Source organism: Notolabrus celidotus, chromosome 20 (assembly GCF_009762535.1).
Source record: "Notolabrus celidotus isolate fNotCel1 chromosome 20, fNotCel1.pri, whole genome shotgun sequence".
NCBI lineage: Eukaryota > Metazoa > Chordata > Actinopteri > Labriformes > Labridae > Notolabrus > Notolabrus celidotus.
The window spans coordinates 470,392-494,563 of NC_048291.1; the positions used below are offsets into that span (position 1 = coordinate 470,392).

General features: G+C 39.4%; 3 protein-coding genes across 6 annotated transcripts in view; 2 read left to right on the forward strand and 1 right to left on the reverse strand.

The window, feature by feature from the left end:
• Positions 1-2,681, forward strand: part of si:ch73-366l1.5 (FILIA-N KH-like domain-containing protein) — a 34,745-nt gene extending 32,064 nt beyond the window's left edge. The window contains exon 4 of the mRNA XM_034711269.1: positions 2,283-2,681. Within this exon, the coding sequence (XP_034567160.1) occupies positions 2,283-2,397 (115 nt within the window). The 3' untranslated portion in view covers positions 2,398-2,681. The remainder of the gene's footprint in view (positions 1-2,282) is intronic.
• A 2,888-nt stretch (positions 2,682-5,569) lies between these two features.
• Positions 5,570-8,977, reverse strand: LOC117832228 (tryptase-2-like). The gene is made up of 5 exons (XM_034711274.1): positions 8,845-8,977; positions 8,481-8,652; positions 8,050-8,327; positions 6,220-6,359; positions 5,570-5,859 (listed from the first exon to the last, which is right to left on the reverse strand). The coding sequence occupies exons 1-5, from the start codon at positions 8,939-8,941 to the stop codon at positions 5,683-5,685; spliced, it is 864 nt and encodes a 287-aa protein (XP_034567165.1). The 5' UTR covers positions 8,942-8,977; the 3' UTR covers positions 5,570-5,682.
• Positions 8,978-10,096: 1,119 nt separating this feature from the next.
• Positions 10,097-23,493, forward strand: cln3 (CLN3 lysosomal/endosomal transmembrane protein, battenin). 4 transcript variants are annotated; one of them, XR_004635198.1, is made up of 16 exons: positions 10,097-10,398; positions 11,863-11,899; positions 13,077-13,173; positions 13,292-13,375; positions 14,275-14,354; positions 14,513-14,598; positions 15,591-15,663; positions 16,419-16,562; positions 17,662-17,801; positions 19,894-19,946; positions 20,029-20,097; positions 21,211-21,266; positions 21,356-21,449; positions 21,799-21,939; positions 22,125-22,305; positions 22,360-23,493. XR_004635198.1 is itself a non-coding variant. In XM_034711670.1 (16 exons), the coding sequence occupies exons 1-15, from the start codon at positions 10,344-10,346 to the stop codon at positions 22,239-22,241; spliced, it is 1,326 nt and encodes a 441-aa protein (XP_034567561.1). In that variant the 5' UTR covers positions 10,097-10,343; the 3' UTR covers positions 22,242-22,282; positions 22,328-23,493. The 4 variants fall into 4 exon arrangements, 3 of the variants coding, with proteins under 3 accessions (XP_034567561.1, XP_034567562.1, XP_034567563.1); XM_034711670.1 differs by having other exon boundaries at positions 22,125-22,282; positions 22,328-23,493; XM_034711671.1 differs by having other exon boundaries at positions 22,125-22,282; positions 22,346-23,493.
• The last annotated feature ends 679 nt before the right edge of the window (positions 23,494-24,172 follow it).

The window sequence follows — 24,172 nt, forward strand, 5'->3', positions numbered from 1 at the left end:
CTAACTCTCCTTATCTGAGGACTGAAATAAAATAACAGTTCTTTAAACTTTGAGTTTAATCCAGTTTTCTTGAAACACGTTAGAGAATCGAACCGTGCGTTGAGTGTTTCCTTACGTCTCTATTAAAGAGTGATTCCTGTCAAAACATATCACTGGTTTATTCTAAAGGTCCTTTAATGGACCTTTAATAAGGTCCTTTAATGGACCTTTAATAAGGTCCATTAAAGGACCTTATTAAAGGTCCAACATGTATATCATGATGAATCCTCGACATGGAGGAATGTAAAAAGGAACGTTTCTGAAGCTAACACCTGCTACTACTTCCTGTTGGAGTGAAAGACAAACCTCTACCTTTAATATTTCACATGTTTAATATCTATAGAGAAATAATAATAAAGCCTTTATCAGCCACTTCATTTAATCACAACCAAGCCGACACATTCCAACACAGGCGGTTCTTTTTATACGCAATCAATCAGAGACGACCCAAAGCTGAAGCAGGGAATGAGGAAGTCAGAGAGTTTGCAGCACCTGATGATCACCTTCCTCCAGGTACAGGATTAGCAGCTAATATTTGGACCGGTGTCCTGATCAATTATCTAATCCGGATCAGCCGTCAGGACCAGGTTTTTACCAGTCATTGGTGTCGGTTCAGAAACATCCCCTGAAATAATCAATCATCCTTCTGATCTTAAAGCTCAGACACAAGCTCAATAATCCTGATCTCCACCTCCTCTAAAATATAATACTTATTATGGGATGTCTCTAAAGTGACGCTCAGCTGTCTGTGCTTATTTCTGTTCAGAACACACACACACACACACACACACACACACACACACACACACACACACACACACACAGGAGTTTGAAATAAACTCAGGCACTTGTGCTCTAATGAAAGGAAGAGTACTCAGAGAAGAAGTCCGCCTCATCACGTCTCCATCCCAGTATTTATGCTCTGCTGATTCGTTACATAACCAACACATAACTCTGAATGTCACGACCCGAGCATCAAGATAGACGAGGACAGACGGGCAGCTGGTCCCTCCCTTCAACTGCTTCTCTTAAAGATAGGCCAACGACACCTCAGGGGGACTGAACAGTTCCTGCATCCAGGATTCAAACCCCCCCCCCTCCATGCTAGCTGATAAACCCCGTTCATACCTTCAGGCAGAAAGGAGGAGGAAAAGAGTTTGGAGAGAGGAGTTAGAGGAAAGACAGGGAAGGCAGAGCCAAGGTGAAAAGTCTGCTTGGGAAAAACTTCATCCCTGCTGGGTTAGGCTGTACGCTCTGCCTCCCCTTACTCTCCTATTTTGGTTTAGAGTTCAACCCCATCCAAGATAGACTGGACGCTCTGCCTCCCCTTACTCTCCTATTTTGGTTTAGAGTTCAACCCCATCCAAGATAGGCTGGACGCTCTGCCTCCCCTCCTTTTTAATTTGAATGAGGGCAGGAAAGTGAGGACAGAGAGAAGGAGGGATGTAAGAAAGAAGACAAGGAAGGCAGAGCCAGGTTGGAAAGCCCTTCTGGGCTAACCCTCCACCGGGTGAGGCTGTCCACACTGCCTCACCCTACTCTCCTATTATCATGAGGGAAGAGAGAGAGAGGGATGTAAGAAAGAGGAGAGGGAAGGCAGAGCTGATGTAAAAAGAAGAGAACCAGTAAGATGGATCCAGGTTGAAAAGAGACTTTCTAAGCTAGAATCAAACCCTACCAAGTTAAGCTGTACGCTCTGCCTCCCCCTTTCTTTTTCATTTTTATGAGGAAGGACAGAGAGAGAGAGGAAGACAAGCGGACAGGGAAGGGAGAGCCAAGGCAAAAAGTTTCTTTGGTCTTGAGTCCACCCCTGACAAGTTAGGCTGTACGCTCTACCTCCCCCTACTTTCCTGTTTTCACAAGGAAAGAAAGTGAGGAGAGAGAGATGTAAGAAAGACGTCAAGGAAGGCAGAGCTGAGAACTTCACAGACAAGCCAGGTTGAAAAGCCTTTCTAAGCTAGATCTAGATCCTGCCAGGTTAGGCTGTATGCTCTACCTCCCCCTTTCTTTCCCATTTTAATGAGAGAAGAGAAGGAGAGAGAGAGAGTAAGACAGAGGAGAAGGAACCAGAGCCAGGGTGAGACCCTTGTTTGTCCCTAAAGATCCCCCCTGCCAAGTTAGGCTCTACGCTCTGCCTCCCCTCAGAAACACACTCTACAACTCATCAACACAAACACTCCTGTCATGTTGTTAAGCAGGAGATCATATGTGTGTGTGTTTTTGTTTGTGTGGTGACTTCCCAGGGTGCAACAGGAGCAGCTGGCGGCCATCTTTCTTCTACTGAAGGAGAACCAGGAGGCGTTGGGGGAGGTGACGGAGGGAGACATGGAGGAGCAGATGAAGCTGTACTCCCTCTGAGATGCAGCGTGAAGTCACACGGACACAAACACTTGACTGTGAGATACTGTAGATGTACAGATGATTTAGTTTGAATATTCAGGGGTTCCAAACTTCTGATCCATGTCCCACCTCAGACTGTTGTTGATGCTGTAGATTACACTGCTGGGGATTCAATACACTCACAGCCAGGTGACCGCAATAAGACCTAAAGCTAAAGTTAGCACTATATTTTTAAACCTGATTCACACGCAGCTTAGCTTACATCATCAGGATGCTGCTAAATAAACAAGCTAAGCCTCTGAGTTGTTTCTTTTGAGTTAATCCTCATGTGTTCATGTGTTCATCAGATTCAAGTGTGTGCCTTCTCCACAGGGAGTGAACAAAACGGGAACAATAATCCAAAGAGTTGTCATGGACATTAAAAGGTGCATTTCCACCAAGAGTTCTGGGGGCTAAAAGACCCCAGAACTACTTCCCCCTGAACTAAAAGGTTCCTGGTCCCCCATTGTTGTCTGCGTTTGGACCGCGGGCTGAAGTCCCGGGTAGATTGTGTAAATCAGGCCAGTGACGTATGGAGGAAATAAAGTAAATGCACTACACCACCAGACCAGTAGAGGGCAGTAACACAAAGAGGAATGCCATTCATCACAGATGACACCATAGAAGCAGACGGACAGGCAGGTATCATTCTGAGCAACACAACAGTTAGCCTGTTAGCATGAAGAGACTCAGCTGGTCTGTTTTAGATGGTGCTATATTTCATCACAGATGGATTCACTGAATCAACACGTGAGAGGAGATAAGCGCGAGTAGCAAAGACGTTTCAACACGGCTTTAAAATCCTTTAGAACTCAAAAAGCCGTGATCGCAGAGATCGGCCGGTGTTTTGGTTTAAACGGCGACCCTGTTAACTGGAGACTCTCAGCCGGATGCATCCCTCATAAACGTTGACAAAAAAAAAATTGACAAAAAAAAAAAATAACAAAAAAAAAATTTACTAAAAAAAATTTTACAAAGAAAAATTTGAGAAAAAAAATTTTGAAAAAAAAAAAAATTGGGTGAAAATTTTTTTTTTGAAAAAAAAAAGTTTTGACAAAAAAAAATTTTTTTTCCTCAAATTTGAAATTTTGCTCCAAAAGCAGATAAACCTGCGCCTGCTGTTATAAACATGGAAAAAGCAAAGAATGAATCAACACGTGAGAGGAGATAAGCGCGAGTAGCAAAGACGTTTCAACACGGCTTTAAAATCCTTTTGAACTCAAAAAGCCGTGATCGCAGAGATCGGCCGGTGTTTTGGTTTAAACGGCGACCCTGTTAACTGTAGACTCTCAGCCAGATGCATCCCTCATAAACGTTGACAAAAAAATTGACAAAAAAAAAAATTTACTAAAAAAAATTTTACAAAGAAAATATTGAGAAAAAAAAAAATTGGGTGAAATTTTTTTTTTGAAAAAAAAAAGTTTTGACAAAAAAAAAAAAAAATTCCTCAAATTTGACAAAAAAATTGGACAAAAAAGTTGATCCAGAGCCTGTTGAAAAAAATTATTTTCCTCAAATTTGAAATTTTGCTCCAAAAGCAGAAAAACCTGCGCCTGCTGTTATAAACATGGAAAAAGCAAAGAATGAATCAACACGTGAGAGGAGATAAGCGCGAGTAGCAAAGACGTTTCAACACGGCTTTAAAATCCTTTTGAACTCAAAAAGCCGTGATCGCAGAGATCGGCCGGTGTTTTGGTTTAAACGGCGACCCTGTTAACTGGAGACTCTCAGCCGGATGCATCCCTCATAAACGTCTTTAGACCATCATTAAATATCTGATGAGGATATTTTGAAATCTTAATAAAAACTAAACTAGTTTGCATTCCCAGGAACTCCCTCTGTGTTTCAACAGCTGTGTAAACTCCACAAACACTGACACGTTCAGCTGAAGGGCTCCAGTTTACAGGGTCACTTTTAAAACCGGAACACCGGGAGGAGAGACGCATTCACGGTGGGCTGAGAGAAGACTACTGTTACAAGCTGCTAAATCAAGAGAATCACAGCTTCTTCTTTTGAAAAGTACTACCCCCCTAGCAGGGGCTTTTTTAGGGGGGAGATTATCTACCCCTGGACTAAAGTTAGACCCTGGGTCCACCGGTCCAAACACACGTAGTTCCTGGGTAAAGTTCGCCTAAAGTATTCATCCCTCCTTTGTTTAAAGGACTTGAGGATTAGAGATCAGAGGCTCATAAAGAAAACTCAAATATTATCTTCAGAGTGTAGTCATAAAGTTTAAAGATGTCTACTTAATGCAACCACACAACATTTTGTTTTTTAATTGATTTTGGCGCCCCCCTGTGGTCAATGGGCTGCATCGCGTCACTTGGCTTATCTTGTACTGTAAATGTGTGAGTGGTGTTCTTTCACAAAAAATCTCATTATGCTTGTTTTGCTGTTTAGCAGCTCATAAAGAGGCATCAGTTCAGTCTTTTTTATATCCAGTAAAATCGCTTACAGGAGCTTTAAACCTCAAAATGACGACGCCCCCTAAAGTCCCATCATGTGATCGTTTGTGTTTGTGGTGTTAATAATTACTCACCTTCAGTTGCCATCATTTGTTGATAAATTTGCCAGTAATTTATTTGTGTGATTGTGTGAATACTGTTTCCTGTATCTCAAAATAAAACATTCATGTTCAGAAATAATCAAAAATACTTTAAATGTAATTTAATTTTATCCTCTGAGCATATCATCTCTTATCTGCTGCTGTAATTTAACTCTTTAAGAATAGAATATTAGAAATACATGATTAGGATGTTTGTGCAACGGGTTGAAGTGTTGCATCTTGGGAAGTGTAGTGTTTTCCTTTAGTCACATTTTTGAAGACTGTTTTCTTTTGTGTTTGTTTTTAATTTTATTTTAAATCATCCTTTAACTTTATGTTATTTTAATAAATGTGAACATTTGGACTCTAGGTTTTGATGTTTTTTTAATTTATTTTAATTATCTGTAAAGTTTATTTTTAGAGGAGAGTGAGTGGAAGAGTTTGTGACAACCTCTCAGGATTCAAAGATGTGATAATAAAATATAGATATATGTGACTTTCTGATGAAAGATGTCTGATTTATTATGTTTCTGAAATGTTAATATGAAATATGTTGATTCATTGTAAATAATAAATCCTTAAACAAACACACACACAACTCTAAAATCAATGCTTCAAAGCTTTAATGCACAGATGTGATATTGAATTTACCACAGAGCATGGAGGGAGAGTGAGAGGAGCTGTAAGAGAAAGGCGGGTTACAGGGACAGCTGGAAGGTCTAGACTTCAGCAGAAGCCTCCTCCTGGTTGATGTAGGTCTTGATGTAGTCCACATAGCTGGAAACACGAGTGTAGACACCAGGGCGGCCGGCGAGACCACAGCTCCCGTAGCTCATGATGCCCACCTGAACGAAGCCAGCACCTTTACGACAGACCAGCGGGCCGCCGTAATCCCCCTTTGAAGACACAAAACAGGGTACTCATAAAACCGGGCTAGGACTTCAAGAGTCTTCTAAAAGAGGACCACTCCTTCTGATCATTTGCATGCAGTAAGTTATATTTGGTGGAGTGGCTTTGTTCTGGGAGCTCCCTGCCTTTCCACATGCTTACATGGAATTCAAAAGCCCGAGGCGGGGAGAGCAGCAGCAAAGACCACCCAAGGTATAGAGCAGAGCGAGCATCAGTGAGGATACACACGACACTGATCAAATCAGACACAGCGTTAGCTCCTGGAGGTGGAGAGAGTTTATGTTCCAAACACAGTTCAGTAAGACCCCCCTCAGAAAGACTTCAGGGACTCAGACAGGAACACTCACGTCACAGGCGTCCTTCCCTCCGGCCAGGTCTCCTGCACACAGCTGCTCAGCGGTCATCTGAGGATACTTCTCCTTACACACGTTCTGAGGGAGGATGGAAATCCTCAGCTGCTGAAGGGTTTCTGGAGGAGGAAGTGGAACTGCAAAGACACACAGGGTTCATCTTTAGTCTCTCAGATATCAGCTCTTTCCTTATTTCATTTCCTTTAGTCTTTGAGAAGAAGAGGAGCGAGGAGTTCACAAACCTCAAGTTATCAGATTTTAAAGGAGTGCTCACGGCTGTTTGACTCCCCGGTGAATAACCGGGTTCAGGGACGTGGTTTTTAAAGTTTAGCACACTGAAAATAAGAGCAACACATGTCTCCACTGTTAGCTCCAAAACATCTTCAAAATGTGGAGTGGATCTTTAAAATCACTTTTTTATTACATTAGAGCAATATTTTTTAAACTTTATTTTTGTCATGGGAAATATCACTGTTAATCTAAATGCTTAATATAAATCTAAATATGAAATGTTAAGTCTTAATTGCAACATTTAACATTTAGATTTACATTTAGCATTGAGATTAAACATTTAACATTTAGATCTATATATAACATTTGGATGCTAATATATAAATCTAAATGTTAAATCTAAATGTTGAATATGAATCTAAATGTTAAATCTTAATTGCAACATTTAACATTCAGAGTTACATTTAACATTTAGATCTAACATTTAACATTTAGATCTATATTTAACATTTAGATTTAACATTTAGATCAATATATAACATTTGGATGCTAATGTATGAATCTATATGTTAAATCTAAATGTTAAATTTTAATTGTAATATTTAACATTTAGTTTTAACATTTAAATTTAACATTCACTTTAAACATTTGATATTTACATTTAATATTTAGATTTACATTTAACATTTGGATTTAACATTTAGATTTAAAATTTAGATCTATTTTTAACATTTAGATCTATATTTAACATTTAGATCTAACATTTAACATATAGATCTATATTTAACATTTGGATGCTAATATATAAATCTAAATGTTAAATCTAAATGTTGAATTTGAATCTAAATGTTAAATCTTAATTGCAACATTTAACATTTAGTTTTAACATTTGATTTAACATCCACTTTAAACATTTGATATTTACATTTAATATTTAGATTTACATTTAACATTTGGATTTAAAATTTAGATTTAAAATTTAGATTTAAAATTTAGATTTAAAATTTAGATCTATATTTAACATTTAGATCTACCATTTGACATAGATCTGTATATAACATTTAGATTTAACATTTATTTTAACTTACATTTATTTGTCACAAAAATAAAATGTTAAAAACATCACAAATGTTCCTCTAAATGTGATCCAAAAGTGACTTTTTAAAATTGAAACTACATTTTTATGTTGTTGTTAATCTAGATTATCTTCAGTGTGCACAGCTCTACAAACTCCGCCCCAGATGTGTCACTGTTGGAACTTATGGAGAAATTTTAACTCAGCTACAGAAAATGTAATTTCCCCCCCGGTCCAAAAAGTGTCCCGTCTAGCTAGAAAAACAAGATGGCGGTGACCAAGAGCTTCAAAAAGGTAGCACATGAAAAGTCCACTATGAGCTTTGATTGTTTCACAGTTTAACAAGAATTTAATGAGGGGAACACATTCTTAAAAAATCAACTTCTTAGTGTCCTGACTGATAGTTTTGGTTTTTAGTGCATCATTAACTCAAGTTCATTAGTATATAATAATCCCTCCTCGTTTCCCAGCTCATGGATATGTGTTGGTGTTTTTCAGTCCTCATGATAATGTGAATTCACCTCCGGGCCTGATGTTCCCCCAGCCCGTGATCCAGCACTCAGACGATGAGTCGAAGGTGTCGCCGTCGCTCGGCAGGCCCACCGGACCAGCGAGTCCAGAGAACCCGATCTTTTTCTGCAGCTTCACCAAGGCAAGGTCGCTCACGAAGCCGCCGCCCACTGCTTGATACCCGGGGTGAGACATGTGGAAAACGATGGCCATGTAACGCTCAGATTCCTTATGTAGGTCATGTGCGCCGATCCAGGCCATGGATCGATCCGCCCTGGGCTTGGGGTCTCTGGAAACACAAACACACAAAGGAATCAGATTGAATCCCCCTGATGGGATCAAAGCTTAAAAACAGGTCGTGTATCACATGACATTTCTACACCGTAAAGCAGCACCAGCACATTTCACCGCTGCCTGTTGACCCTGTGGCAAAAGCTCCTACCTCTCCCAGCAGTTTGCAGCAGTGAGCAGCCACTGCTTGTTGAGGATGGATCCACCGCAGCGCCGCTTGTTGACCCCGTCAGAGATGTTGAGGTGAACCATCCACTTCCAGTCGCCCTTGTTAGCGTTGCCCCCCCCGATGATGGAGCTTCTCACCTCAGACCCGAGCACAGCTGAACCAGGAGCGATCACAACACATGAAATTCAACTTTGGGGAACACACACTCACACATTTTGATTCTTCACCACATGACTTTAAGAACTTAAATCAGCCTGTTAAGATAGTTCATTCGACTGAACTGCTCACATTTGTTAAATTTACCTCCACAGATGAAGTTCAGATAAATAAAGTTTGAGTCTCTCACCTCCACAGCAGTGGATCAGCACCAGCGCGGTGAGGAGTTTGCAGAAAGCCATCACGGCTGTGAAGGAGTGAAGCTCTGCAGGAGGCTGCAGCTTCATTTAAACCTGTGTTATCAGAATCATCAGCCCTCCTCTCATTTCAACATCCTCACGTGGAGAGCTGGAGGTTTAAGACTCTGGCACTTTGAATGACTTTGTAAAACTTTATATTAATGCTTTAAAATATTGTAGAGGTGCTGACTCAGACTTTGAACTTTCTTTGCATCTTAAAAGCATCAATCTGAAACCTGCTGCCTCTTATTAACCCTTTCATGCATGAGTGATTAAAGAAACAATAAAAATAAGGATGAATAAAAAGGAAATTACTTTTGGAACATCTGTGATGAAGAATTAAAAATGTCTAATTCACTTTAACCATAAAAAAGTGAAATATTAAACATGACTATTTGTTAAAAAAGACTAACACTTTTTTTCAGAAAGATATTTTTGGGTCTTTGTTTTGTTTAAGTATGGAGCATTTAAATATTGTTTTATAATAATACAAGTAACCAGCTAGCTGAAGCAAATCCACAATTTACTGTATTATTGATAACAAACATAGGCTGCTTTATTTTGAGAAATTTAAATTGTAATATATTGAATTAAATTGAATTAATTGAATTAAACTAATTTAATTTAATTTAAAGTAACTCCACTTCCCTTTTTTAAAAAGCACTTTCATATATTAAATCATGCAACCAAAAGTATTTTAAAAGATGTTAAATGAAAAGATAGATTGAAAGCAAATGTTAAAATAATAAAAGATTAAAACCAGAAAGTAGACTGTAAGAAAAAAAATTAAAACTAAACTAAATTAGATTAAAACTATATGGTCAAAAAACAGTAAAATAAATACAATTCAGTAAAATGAGTGAAAGTTTTTTTTAATAAACTTTTATTGAAAGCATTAGATAATAGTACATATATTATAGGAAACTTGCAAACGTAAAATTAAATTCAATAAAATAAAATAAATTATATATATATATATATATAATTTATTGATTTTATTTTATTTTGTTTCATTTTATTTTATTTTACTTATTGAATTGAAACTTCTTCTTCATTGTACTTATGTCTGGGTTGCTGTAACAACTGAATTCCCCCCGGGGGATCAATAAAGTCATTTTATCTTATCTAATCTTAATCCATACGCGGTGTAAACATGTCCTTTTAGGGCTTCCGTAAAGGGGGAACTTCAGGTTGAGGTTTTGTTTCCGGGGGGGTTATTTATGTGGAACACAGCCTCACATGACGTCGTGAAAGTGGAAATTGAGCAGAGAGCCGAACAAACAAACCAACAAACAAACACGGCCGTTTATTAGAGATGAAACTGAAGTCAGTGTGACGGTACATTAAGGCTGTTAGCATGTTAGCTGAGAAGTCTGCTGAATAATGTAATGTATTTAATGTGTTTAACTGACGGTTAGCTTAGCTTCAATTATTGTACCCGGTTGTAAACATGGAGCAGCCTGACAGCGTCACCGAGGAGGAGGTTCAACAGCCTGACACCGACGGTCAGTTCATCAACCTTTAATGTGAAGGTTTAAATTACAGACGATATTTAAACTATATTTAAACGATATTTAAACTTTATTTAAACTGTAGTTAAACGTTATTTTAAACGTTATTTTAAACTGTATTTAAACTTTATTTAAACGTTATTTAAACTGTATTTAAACTGTATTTAAACTGTATTCAAACTGTATTTAAACTTTATTTAAACGTTATTTTAAACTTTATTTAAACTGTATCTAAACGTTATTTTAAACTGTATTTAAACTTTATTTAAACTGTATTTAAACTTTATTTAAACTTTATTTTAAACTGTATTTAAACTTTATTTAAACTGTATTTAAACTTTATTTAAACTGTATTTAAACGTTATTTTAAACTGTATTTAAACTGTATTTAAACGTTATTTTAAACTGTATTTAAACTTTATTTAAACTGTATTTAAACGTTATTTAAACTTTATTTAAACTGTATTTAAACTGTATTTAAACGTTATTTTAAACTGTATTTAAACTTTATTTAAACTGTATTTAAACGTTATTTAAACTGTATTTAAACGTTATTTTAAACTGTATTTAAACTGTATTTAAACGTTATTTTAAACTGTATTTAAACTTTATTTAAACTTTATTTTAAACTGTATTTAAACTTTATTTAAACTTTATTTAAACGTTATTTAAACTTTATTTAAACGTTATTTAAACTTTATTTAAACGTTATTTTAAACTGTATTTAAACTTTATTTAAACTGTATTTAAACTTTATTTAAACTGTATTTAAACTGTATTTAAACGTTATTTAAACTGTATTTAAACTGTATTTAAACGTTATTTAAACTTTATTTTAAACTTTATTTTAAACGTTATTTAAACTGTATTTAAACTTTATTTAAACTGTATTTAAACGTTATTTAAACTGTATTTAATCGTTATTTTAAACTGTATTTAAACTTTATTTTAAACGTTATTTAAACTGTATTTAAACTGTATTTAAACGTTATTTAAACTTTATTTTAAACTTTATTTTAAACGTTATTTAAACTGTATTTAAACTTTATTTAAACTGTATTTAAACGTTATTTAAACTTTATTTAATCGTTATTTTAAACTGTATTTAAACTTTATTTTAAACGTTATTTAAACTGTATTTAAACTTTATTTAAACTGTATTTAAACTTTATTTTAAACGTTATTTAAACTGTATTTAAACTTTATTTAAACTGTATTTAAACGTTATTTTAAACTGTATTTAAACGTTATTTTAAACTGTATTTAAACGTTATTTTAAACTGTATTTAAACTTTATTTAAACTGTATTTAAACTTTATTTTAAACGTTATTTTAAACTGTATTTAAACGTTATTTTAAACTGTATTTAAACTTTATTTTAAACTGAATTTAAACTTTATTTAAACTGTATTTAAACGTTATTTAAACTTTATTTAAACGTCCTGTTTGTCTTCACAGGAAGGTCATCACGATGGAGGAACTGGTCCGGGTTCTGGTGAGTGTCCTCAGTCTGGTAGAGGCGTTTCTAAAATAAATATAAATGTATTATTATTATTATTTAAACTGTTTAAAAGGTTAAATGACTTTAACATACCTGAAGTAAAATTATTTATTTGACAGAAAAAAAATAATGATGTAAGTTTTTAAGTTTTAGTGGAAACTAATGAAGCCCACAGCTTCCTCCTTTCAGGTCTAAAGTTAATTTAAACACACTTTGACACGAATACAAAAATATTAGAACCTTATTATGTCAGTATGTGAAGAAGTGAAACTCCTCACAGTTTGTCAGCTTTAATAACTTAGAAATAAAATAAATAATAAAAAATCAATTTAACTTTAGTGTCTTGTTTAGGAAATATGATGGAATATAAAGTGGAAATTAAAAAGTTATCACAAGTATTTGGTTTATTCTGAAACAGGCTTGAAGCTTCCATAAGGAGGGGCGCTGGTGGCCTAGTGGTCTAAGTGTCCCACATATAGAGGCTACAGTCCTCGTCACAGAGGTCGCCGGTTCGACTCCCGGCCAGTCGACTTCACTGCATCTTCCCCCTCTCTCTACTCCCCATGTTTCCTGTCTCTCTTCAGCTGTCCTATAAAATAAAGGCAAAAAGCCCCAAAAATATATATAAAAAAACAAAACCTTCTATAAGGAGTTTTTAGCTGGTTATGAACAGACTGTATAAATAATGGACGTAGTATCCCTGATGTCACCCATCTGTTTCTGAAGCCCTGTTCTGAAGCCAGGCGGCGGTGGCAGCCATATTGGAAATGTTGAACTTCATCCAAGCTGGTGTGAGGTCACTGACGATCGGCTTCAAAACAGGACTTCAGAAACAGGACTTCAGGAACAGGACTTCAGGAACAGGACTTCAGGAACAGGACTTCAGGAACAGGACTTCAGGAACAGATGGGTGACATCACTGAGACTACGTCCATTTATTCTACAGTCTATTTTACCAACAGACTGAAATGAACTGTGATGTCTCAAGGCAATCCCACTGCACTCAGGAAAAGCTTTAACATCTGGACGACATTAGACCTGATGTAAATTCAGTTTATATGACCCTCATGAAGGCTGATGGTTAAAGAGAGCTTCAGTCAGCAGCTCAGTTGTCAGTAATTGATGCCTCTGAGTCTGCTCACGCTGCGTTATCTCCTTCTTATCTCCTCAGGCTTCTCGGATTGTGCAACAACTTCGCTTATGTTGTCATGCTGAGCGCGGCCCACGACATCCTCAAGAAGCAAGAGTCAGAGAACGCCACAGTGACGGTGGGGAGATAAGACTGTTTGCTTTACCAGACTTTAATCTTTGAGTCTGTTTGAATAACACAATAAAGATGATTCTTCAAAAGTCTTCTCCTTCTCTGGTTTCCATGTTCCTGCTCAGGCCTCGGCCGCTCTGACCGTGGGAGGAGGGAACAGCAGCAGCAGCAACAGCAGCCGCTACGACTGCAACCCCGTCTCTACTGCGGTAAATAAAGATCTGATGGTGTCTGGGGTCTGGGGTTTGGACCCAGGAGGCTTCTTGTAGGTCTTGTTACACATGCTTAATGTAGGAGTGATTCTCTGCTTTCTCTGCTCAGCTAGAGTCCTCAATAAACTCTAGTACGACCTGAACTCTGCTGCTTGCCTGCATCTCCACCAGCTCCCTGCTCCATAACTTGAAAGCCCTCCATAACCAGGCCCTCTCGTACCTCTCTGACCTCGCAGTATCTTCTCCTTTAATGCCCACCTCCTCTCTCCAGCACCCAGGAACAAACACCAAACCTGGGGCGACAGAGCCTTTTAAGTTCGCTCCTTCCCTCTTATTATATATCTTCCACATTTGGAGAAAAAGGTCTTTCTTCTTGGCACTGTGAAGCTGTTTTGCTGCCGTTGTGTGCCAGACGCATTTCAGACACGTTGTAATTAATCAGAAAGGACTCTCTAAAATATATCCAGTCCACGTCTGAGTTTTCGATCACCTTTATGATGCAGGAAACGAGTTTTACTTTGAAGGAAAGAAGAAAGAGGAAGTCCATCAGCTTCTGTTAGAGTGTTTCACTCCTGAGGTCTGAAATGTTGCACAATAAACATCACAGAATGTCTGAGGTGTTTAATCACATTTTATCACCTCTCTGAAATATTATTCATCATTCGAAACACTTTTAAGTCTTTAATAATGACGTAAAGGGATTCATGCAGCATTAGGAGCTGCACCTGTATGCTTAGCTCGTAGGTGGTCTCTTGAACTCAAAGCACCTCGGTGATGTTTTGCAGTGATGGAGCAGGAAGACACTGACAGTCCTTCTGAATGTGAACACTGATGATTTAAAGAGGGAGAAGTTTCCTCCTCAGTCTGAGTGATGGATCTGATGTTTGTCTCCTCAGGCTGTTCTGTTAGCCGACATCCTCCCAACGCTCGTCATCAAACTGACCGCTCCCTTTTTCATCCACAAGATGCCGTACGGGTAAGACCCCAGTTACCACTTATCAACCTGTTAGTGAAATGTCATGTTGTTGGTACATGAAAGAGTGCAAAGTGTTTAAAACTGGTTCACGTCAGAGAGCAGATCTATGTGATGTTTATTCTGTTAAACCTTGTTTTGTTGTCTCGTCTGTGTTCTAGGATCCGAGTGTTGTTCTGCGCCGCCATGGCAGCGTCCAGCTTCCTCCTCGTGTCGTTCTCCTCCTCCGTGTGGATGAGCATCCTCGGTACACAGACAAATTAAAACCTTCAACTCTCTTATATATATTTATTATATATATTTATATTATATATATTTATATTATATTTATATATATATTTTTTTTAAGATTTATTATTTTATTGGCAAAATGCAAACTCTACAATACAGATACTCTTAATAAATAAACAGGGAAATATCTGAATAAATAAATAAATAAATATAACAATGATAATTATATTAAGAGTAATAATAGTAATACAAATAATAAAACAATACGAGTAATAATGTTAATAATAATCCTAAAAGTAACAGTCTAAATAATGGTAATAAATGTTTATTTAAAGTAAGGATTAAAGAATCAATCATGTAATTTACACACAACTAGTTTGAGTTTGAATTATCTAGTGAATGGTCAACTTCATCAAGGTTTCAAATGAAGAAATAGATTAAAATAAGATAAATTAAAATAAGACTCTAACTTCTCTGATATATATTTCATCCTTTCTGGAGGAAGAGCTGAGCTCTGATCAAAGATTAGATTCAGTTTCAGAAGCTTCAGCTTCCTGAGATCTTATCTCAGAGAAGTTATTTCAGAGAAAAACGACAACATCTTCATTTGACCTGCAGGACCCTGACCTTCAGGTTCCAGTCAACGGGTTCATGTTCACTTTTTCACTTTGAGATTAAGAGGAAGATTACCTTTAAAACACACAGCAGAACATTCATCTGGAATTATTTCATTTAATAGAGACGATGTCATCTCACTTGATTCCAAACTAGAGCTTGAAAGTGATGTTCTGCACGGACAGTTTGCAGCTTTTGCTAACTTTGACCTCCAAGTAAGATATCATTACACGGTACACACACATAGAAAGATTATACAGACATGTGTGCTAAAACTGTGGGACAGAGTTATTATCCTTAGTGCCTTATCACTTAATAACTCGTTGGTTGTTTGTTTATCGCTGGAGTTCCAGAGGTTGATGAATGAATCCATGAATCTGTCTTTGTTCTCAGGAGTCATCTTTGCCAGCTTCAGCTCTGGACTGGGAGAACTCTCCTTCCTGTCCCTCACCGTCTTCTTCAGCAGGTAAACCATCAGTTGGACTCTGTTTAATGCAGTGACTTCCACTACAGAGTCCTGTCTGTGTTTAATGCAGTGACTTCCACTACAGAGTCATGTCTGTGTTTAATGCAGTGACTTCCACTACAGAGTCCTGTCTGTGTTTAATGCAGTGACTTCCACTACAGAGTCATGTCTGTGTTTAATGCAGTGACTTCCACTACAGAGTCATGTCTGTTTTTAATGCAGTGACTTCCACTACAGAGTCATGTCTGTGTTTAATGCAGTGACTTCCACTACAGAGTCATGTCTGTGTTTAATGCAGTGACTTCCACTACAGAGTCATGTCTGTGTTTAATGCAGTGACTTCCACTACAGAGTCATGTCTGTGTTTAATGCAGTGACTTCCACTACAGAGTCATGTCTGTGTTTAATGCAGTGACTTCCACTACAGAGTCATGTCTGTGTTTAATGCAGTGACTTCCACTACAGAGTCCTGTCTGTGTTTAATGCAGTGACTTCCACTACAGAGTCATGTCTGTGTTTAATGCAGTGACTTCCACTACAGAGTCATGTCTGTGTTTAATGCAGTGACTTCCACTACAGAGTCATGTCTGTGTTTAATGCAGTGACTTCCACTACAGAGTCATGTCTGTGTTTAATGCAGTGACTTCCACTACAGAGTCATGTCTGTGTTTAATGCAGTGACTTCCACTACAGAGTCATGTCTGTAGGCTTTGGTCCTTGTCCATGTAACATTGTAAACTCTGGTTCTTCCTCAGGGATGTTCTGGGATGTTGGGGGTCTGGTACTGGTGGTGCTGGTGTTGCTGGAGCCCTCCTCTACTCGCTTCTCACACAGGCGGGCCTCTCTCCTCGTGTTACACTCCTCATGATGCTGGTGGTCCCGGTCGGCATGTTGATGAGGTGAGTCCTCTTAAATATTCTACTTGCTGTCCCCAGCTCTGTTGAAAGAGAGCAGCTCTTAGCTGGTGTGGTATCTGACATGAACACGCCTGGATCTGTCGCCTGCGTTCACACGCCTCTGTTTAGTGAGTGACCTGCTCGTGAACGGTGGCGGCGTACCTTAAAATAACTCCTCTGCCTCTCCCTGTGGCCCACTTTCCTCTGTGTGAGGTTAAGCAAACAGCAGACCGGACTCTTGTGCCTGAGCTGTCACTAATGAATCAATAGTTCAGAGAGTGGAGACTCAGATACCTGCAAACGTGTACTGAAATATCCACTAAACAACACCAGACTTTCCCTCAAGAGAAGAGAAACTGGAGCAGAGCCTCTTTGAGTGATCCGTCCGTCCTACACTGAAAGATACATAATTAGACGTTTCACATGATGTACACCTCAAACTATCCTTCACTGATCTCAGGCCGGTGTCTTTGAAACTCTCATTTCAGCCTTTGTTTGAAATGCTTCATGTTAGCTGCTGCCGCTACCCAGCACTCCATACGCCTCCTCCACCGTCACCATGCTGCAGCGTCATGTTTAACAGCTTAACTTGGATGTCCTGGTTAGAAACGTGAGCTGTCGTGACCAGGAGGGGTTTTATATCATATTTTAAACATGTTGAATTCTGCTGCACACTTTGAATGGGACCTGATGGTGGTGGACTCACTTTTGGAGCCAGCCCCTAGTGGTCAGCAGAGGAACTGCAGCTTCTGGGACTTCTGAATCAGTTTATTCTTATGAAAATGTTTCCTCAGGATCATCAGGAAGGAGGATCTTTAAGTTTGGCAGAGAGTTGAGTTCGGCTCGTGAGGGAGCTGATTTGATTTGGCGGTCACAGGACGATTGATTATCCTGTCCCAGAGTGAGTCCACTGACAGTCACATGATCTCTCTCTCAGGAACAGACCCAGAGAGAGATGTGAAGGCCTCATCCGTTCTTACGAATAAAAGTTCCTCACGATGAAAACACGTCTCTCATCCCGACACGTTCACGCCTCTGGGTTCATTCCTCCTCTCGTCCAGCTTTCTAAGAATGTTTCTTTCTTTCTGTGTTTCTGCACCAGCTATTTCCTCCTGCTGGATCCTCCGCCTGACTTACCTCAGTGGCAAAGCAGAGAGACAGAGTACACACCTGTGGGCTCAGAGGATGATCAGAGGCAGCGGCTGATGGATGGATCAGAAGAGGAGGATAACTCAACCCCAGGTACCAGTTACAAAGACTAACAGGAGTAATGATTCATATTTATGTTAGTGATGGAGGGATGAAGATTTAAAGCTTTCAGACGTATAAACACAAACGTGAAGACGAGGAGTAAAAGTCCAGGAAGGCTTCTGAGCTCTGCTGTAATCTAATCAGTGATAATGAAAAGATCGGCGTGTTTAGTGAGGGAGAAACATCAGATAGAAACGTCTCTTTAAGGAGATTAAATAAAGATGTGGTCGTATTCAAAACTCGCTGAGTCACCACATGACCTCAGACGTCCTAACTCTTCATCTCGGTCTGTTCAGAGGAAGTTGTGTCACTTGGTCGTGTGTGTGTGTGTGGGTGTGTGTGGAAACAGAAATGATAAGTGATGTTGTTATCGCTCTGTGTAGAGACGTAACAAACTGGAATCAGGAGACGCATCGTGTTTCTGATAGTCTGATGCTTCATGAAGATAACTCGCCTTATCAATATTCTGTCCCGCTCCTTGGTGACAAACAGATACATAACATTCATCACCCACCCAGCTGGGGAAAATCCTCCATTCTGGTTGGTCAATTCTCAATCCAACATGTTAAACTACATCAGCCTGCAGTAAGGAGAGCGGCACGGTTCACCTCAGCCTGTTGACACTGTGGCAAAACTTCTGTAAACATCACAGAGGAGATTTTTAATTTGAGCTTTACTTGAAATCTTTTTATTGAAGTTTTTTTTTTAGCATTAATTCACTCGTCACATCAAAATTAAATAAGATAAAATAAGCCCTGTGATTGGTTGGTGACCTGTCCAGGGTGTACCCTGCCTTCGGCCCAAAGTCAGCTGGGATAGGCTCCACCCCCTTTGACCCCGAACGGGATAAACGGTCAAGATGATGGATGGAAAATAAGATCAATAAGTGAATGAATCAAATCAAATCAAATCAAATCAAGAAAGAAATTAAATTAAATGAATACATTTACTTTCTGTCTAATTAATTTCATTTTTGTTGTTGTGTGTAATTTGTTTAAAGTCATGACCACTGGTTTAATGCCAGTTGTTGGCAATAATATTACTCTTATTATAAAAGAAAATGTAAAAAATAAAGTGTTCAAAAAAAGAAATGAAATGAATTAAAATAAAGTAAAATAAATTAAATTAAATTAAATAAGATAATTAATAAAATAAATGAATTTAGATAAATAAAATAAATAAATAAATAAATAAAATGTATTAGAGGTTCAGGGAGTCCAGATATAATTTTCACTGTTTAGAAGCTCAATCTGTTCAAACTAAGAGAGGAAGGATTTCCAGACTTTAAAAACAGTGTGTACTGAGCCCTTAATGGAGTATCTGAGTCTTTCAAGCTTGAGTTGGAACATTACTCTTGCTGCTTATTTACTCTGTGATGTTGGTTCAGTGAATTTCCAGTTAGTCAAGACTAAACGTCAGAAAGGCTGAGGTATCACACTGTGCACCTGTAAGGACAAAAACTCCAAATAATGCAATAATACGCTCAGGCTGTTTCTCCTTACTACAAATAACAGAGAGTTTCAAAGATGGCCGACCAGAACGGCATTTAATACTGCTTTGAATTCATTTGACAACATTTCAGATTATTCATTCAACAAGAAGAGGGGAGGAATCAGCTTCAGACAGAGAGGGAGGTTAAAAACGAGCTGAATGAGAATAACATCAGACAAACTGAAGAAAACAGACACAAAGCTAATTCCAAACAGGACATGTGTGAGGTTAGGAGGCGTTCAAAGACTGCATGAGTGAATAAGAGCACTTACTAGTCATTATCCTGAACATGAGCTAAAATGTGGAGCTATAAACCAAGAAGACACCAGAATGAAAAGATGAACCCTGAGAGAAGTGTGTGAAAGTGTTTATAGAGAGTGAAGGAGTCTGAATGAGGACATTATAACAGAGAGAATGTTAGCAGTAATCCTGGCAGTAACAGAGGAGCAGATTAAAATGTAAGAAAATGTCTGATAAAATATTAAAGCTCAAAAATGAGTCATTGCTCAGACGGATGGAAGAGTGTGTCCCTCACTGTTCCTGAGGCTGAGGTGTGATTTTAATATTCTGCTCTTTCCCCTGAATGTCTCAGAGGAGCGACACACCGGCCTCCTCAGCTTCCAGGAGAAACTGCACGTCATCAGAGTGAGCTTCCTTCTCACCTTAACACACACTCCAGTGTTTCTGTCTCCACCTGTTTCCTCTGATACTTCTTCTCTGTGAGCAGGGCCTGCTGAAGTTCGTGTTTCCTCTCGGACTCGTCTACTTCGCCGAGTATTTCATCAACCAGGGCCTGGTAAGCTCTCTCTCTCTCTCTCTCTGTCTCTCTCTCTCTGTCTCTCTCTCTCTCTCTCTCTCTCTCTCTCTCTCTCTCTCTCTCTCTCTCTCTCTCTCTCTCTCTTAGCATACAGCCTAACCTGGCAGGGTCTAGATCTAGCTTAGAAAGGCTTTTCAACCTGGCTTGTCTGTGAAGTTCTCGGCTCTGCCTTCCTTGACGTCTTTCTTACATCTCTCTCTCCTCACTTTCTTTCCTTGTGAAAACAGGAAAGTGGGGGGAGGTAGAGCGTACAGCCTAACTTGGTAGGGGTGGACTCAAGACCAAAGAAACTTTTTGCCTCGGCTCTCCCTTCCCTGTCCGCTTTCCAACATGTCTTCCTCTCTCTCTCTGTCCTTCCTCATAAAAATGAAAAAGAAAGGGGGAGGCAGAGCGTACAGCTTAACTTGGTAGGGTTTGATTCTAGCTTAGAAAGTCTCTTCAACCTGGATCCATCTTACTGGTTCTCTTCTTTTTACATCAGCTCTGCCTCCCCTCTCCTCTTTCTTACATCCCTCTCTCTCTCTTCCCTCATGATAATAGGAGAGTAGGGTGAGGCAGTGTGGACAGCCTCACCCGGTGGAGGGTTAGCCCAGAAGGGCTTTCCAACCTGGCTCTGCCTTCCTTGTCTTCTTTCTTACATCCATCCTTCTCTCTGTCCTCACTTTCCTTCCCTCATTCAAATTAAAAAGGAGGGGAGGCAGAGCGTCCAGCCTATCTTGAAATTGTGAAACCCTACATAAAAGCCAGACTGAATAAATATGTTTTTAGTTCATGATTAAAAATTCTCAATATCTCTCTAAAATGAAACATACCCACCTAAATGGAGCGTGCTCAGAAGAGTTTCTCTAATAACATGATTTTTAAGAGTTTCTAGGGCATTAAAATCCTGTTTTTTAAAGTCAGACTGAATGAAACCTAGACGTCCCCTCAGAGATGTGACCCATTGATCTCTGAGGACCTGTTGTGAGGCTTTATGTAGAAGCTACAACATGCTCACCTCCCTGTTAACTAAACCACGTCCCCAGTTCTGCAAACGTACGCACAACTCTCAGACTTTGACTCTTGGCTTAAATCACTCTTCTCTTTTTCCAGATGGAGCTTCTGTACTTCCCAAACTTCTTCCTCTCTCATGCAGAGCAGTACCGCTGGTCAGTAAACCTCACCGGACTTTTATTCTGAAGGATTTTCTTCATTTATACCGAGCGTACACGTGAACCTCCTCCCTGTGTGTGTCCAGGTACCAGACGCTGTACCAGGTAGGCGTGCTGGTGTCTCGGTCGTCCCTGTGCTGTCTGAAGATCAGGAAGCTGTGGGCTCTCTCTCTGCTGCAGGTGAGGAACAGAAACTACAGATCAGCTGAGAAAGAGGACTTCTTTTGGAGGGAGAGGAAGTTTGAAGATAAAACACTAAAGAGGTCAAAGGGAGTAGCCTGATAGGTGAAGCTTAGCAGATAACTGTTGCCTGATTAATAATTTAGAAGCCTCAGTTCTGCAGAAGATGAGAAGTAACTGCAGAGTCCTGCAGAAAGGAAAGAGAGCAGATGTTTAAGCTGCATTTTTAAAACTTTTTGGTTCATTTTGATCTCCAAAAACATCCAAGAGAAATGCACAATACCAAAAAACATACATGTTGTGTTCTCAGAGTTTAAGTTTGCTCTGATCGTCTGTCTGCCCTCCTCAGGTGGTGAACGCCGTGCTGCTCCTGTTCGCAGTAAAGTACCAGTTCCTGAGCAGCGCCTGGGTGGTGTTTGTCATCATCCTGTACGAGGGTCTGCTGGGTGGAGCTGCATACGTCAACACCTTCTACTTCATCAGCAAAGAGGTCAGGATCAGACACACAACATGAATCTACCCTGAGCTGTTTGTTTGTGATCACTGCATGAAAAGTTAAGTGTGTTTATCCCACTGTCTGTCTGTCTGTCTGTCTGTCTGTCTGTCTGTCTGTCTGTCTGTCTGTCTGTCTGTCTGTCTGTCTGTCTGTCTGTCTGTCTGTCTGTCGTCCCACAGACGGAGGACAGACAGAGGGAGTTTGCGATGGCTGCTGCCAGCGTGGGAGACAGTCTGGGCATCGCTCTGGCCGGACTCGCTGCTTTCCCCGTGCACAGATACTTCTGTTCCCTGTGAGCCGCCCACACGGCAGCAGCAGCAGCAGCAGCAGCAGCAGCAGCAGCAGCAGCAGCAGCAGCAGCAGCAGCAGCAGCAGCAGCTGTAGCAGCAGCAGCAGCAGCAGCAGCAGCAGCAGCAGCAGCTCGATGAATAAGACGGACGTGGGAGCTTTTCATCTGAAGATTTATTTCAGTCTGATATGAGACTCTCTGACAGAGGCAGACTCTCCTCCTACATGAAACAGAGGAGGTACAAACTCACCGTCTCTGCACTCCAGCAGAGTTTCAGGCGTCTGTACTTTACTTTAGTTTTTAACATCTTAACTCATGAATCTGCTTTTTATGCCTTACATTTACAGAACAGGCTTTTTACTTTAACTTTCATGCAGTGAGGATTTTTAATGATTTTATTTTGCATCTTTGCACACCTCCTTCACAGCATGTAGACTGACTGCAGCCTGAATGGAGGAGTCAATAACACATAAAGACGGTTCTCTGGTGTCTGTCTCAGTGCATTGAGCACCAAAGACTTCATTTTAAATCTTATTCCATACTTGAGCGCATCCCAGTGAAGAAAATCTGATTATTCTGTTACAAAGAGCAGAAAACACTCTTTTAGATCTCGCACCAAACTCACTGACAGAAACTGCACTAAGACAATCCCTCTCATGGTTCAACATTTTAAAGAGAAGGGCATGAGAATTCCACACAGAGGAGGGGCTGATAAATACTTGGTTGGGCTGTCGTAACAATAAGAAAGCTCACGCACTGACATTATACATACCATAATAAGAAAGGACCAAGCTTAGTAATACTCTTTATCTGAGCAGCACCTTTCATACATGGAGAATAAGTCAAAGTGTGTGACATTAAAGTCAAACAACAGGAACAGAAGACCAAAGAGACAGATCAAAACCAGTGTAAATATTGTGCCTTAGAGAGAGAGTTATGCAAGAGCTGATGTATAGTGAATGGGTGATTATGCAAACATGGCTGAAGTGACCAAAGGTACCTTTTAATTTTAGTTCCTATCAAAGATTATTGAAGGTTATTTTACGTGCATGAACATTATGTCTTTATTCAGAGTGGTGATCCAGAAAACTCATTTTTAAACACGGTACAGATACACAAACTTACACAAAGAAAACCAGTGTGCACATTCCTGCTGAACTCTGTACAACCTTTATTTTACATCCTCCTGCAGTGTGTTGTGGATTCATGTTACACTGTAAAGAAAAACATGTGAATAAAATTTTAAGTGGTTTAAAAAATGTGGTCAGTATTTGATTAAGTCAAACCTTTTCTGCCTCCATCTTTAGATGTTTATATCTCAGGCTCCAGAATGCTTTTTAAGATTGTTGTTTTATTTACGGCTTCAACTTGAGTCAATCTGCCATCAGGAGCCAAACGATGAAACCAATCAGATCCTGTGCTGCTGCTCTGCCCGCCTCCTGCAAAGCGTACATTTCATGTTTGTTTGTGTAGCAGTAGCTCAGTCCATAGGGACTTGGCATGGGAGCCGAAGGGTCGCCGGTTCGAGTCCCAGTGGACTGGTGGCTGGAGAGGTGCTGGTTCTCTTGCCTGGGCACTGCCGAGGTGCCCTTGAGCAAGGCACTGAACTCCCAACTGCTCGGGGTGTGCTGGTTGATGGCAGCATCCTCACTCTGACATCTTTCCCTAAGCATGTTCACTGCATGTGTGTGCATGATTGTATGTTTATACCAGAAACTGTGTGTAGCATGACCAAAAAATAGCACGAGTGAAAAAATTGAATTTCCCCCTGGGGATTAATAAAGTACGTTTCTTCTTCTTAACTTTCACTATGATAATGTGTTGACAAAGTGCAAAACACAAACGATGTGCTGAGGGCTGGGTGGAGGGGTTAGACAGAGTCCTGAAGAAATGCTACATTCAAATTCATGCTAGTTTTCCGTGATTACCAACCCTAGC

Excerpts from the sequence above, each read along its gene's own strand:
- LOC117832228 (XM_034711274.1), bottom strand. The coding sequence starts at position 8,941 with ATGAAGCTGCAGCCTCCTGCAGAGCTTCACTCCTTCACAGCCGTGATG. Across the intron at positions 8,653-8,844 it reads GCTGATCCACTGCTGTGGAG|CTGTGCTCGGGTCTGAGGTG; the intron begins GTGAGAGACTCA and ends CTCCTGGTTCAG. Across the intron at positions 5,860-6,219 it reads GAGGGAAGGACGCCTGTGAC|GGGGATTACGGCGGCCCGCT; the intron begins GTGAGTGTTCCT and ends GTGTCTTCAAAG.
- cln3 (XM_034711670.1), top strand. The coding sequence starts at position 10,344 with ATGGAGCAGCCTGACAGCGTCACCGAGGAGGAGGTTCAACAGCCTGAC. Across the intron at positions 15,664-16,418 it reads CTCACCGTCTTCTTCAGCAG|GGATGTTCTGGGATGTTGGG; the intron begins GTAAACCATCAG and ends GTTCTTCCTCAG. Across the intron at positions 19,947-20,028 it reads AGAAACTGCACGTCATCAGA|GGCCTGCTGAAGTTCGTGTT; the intron begins GTGAGCTTCCTT and ends CTCTGTGAGCAG.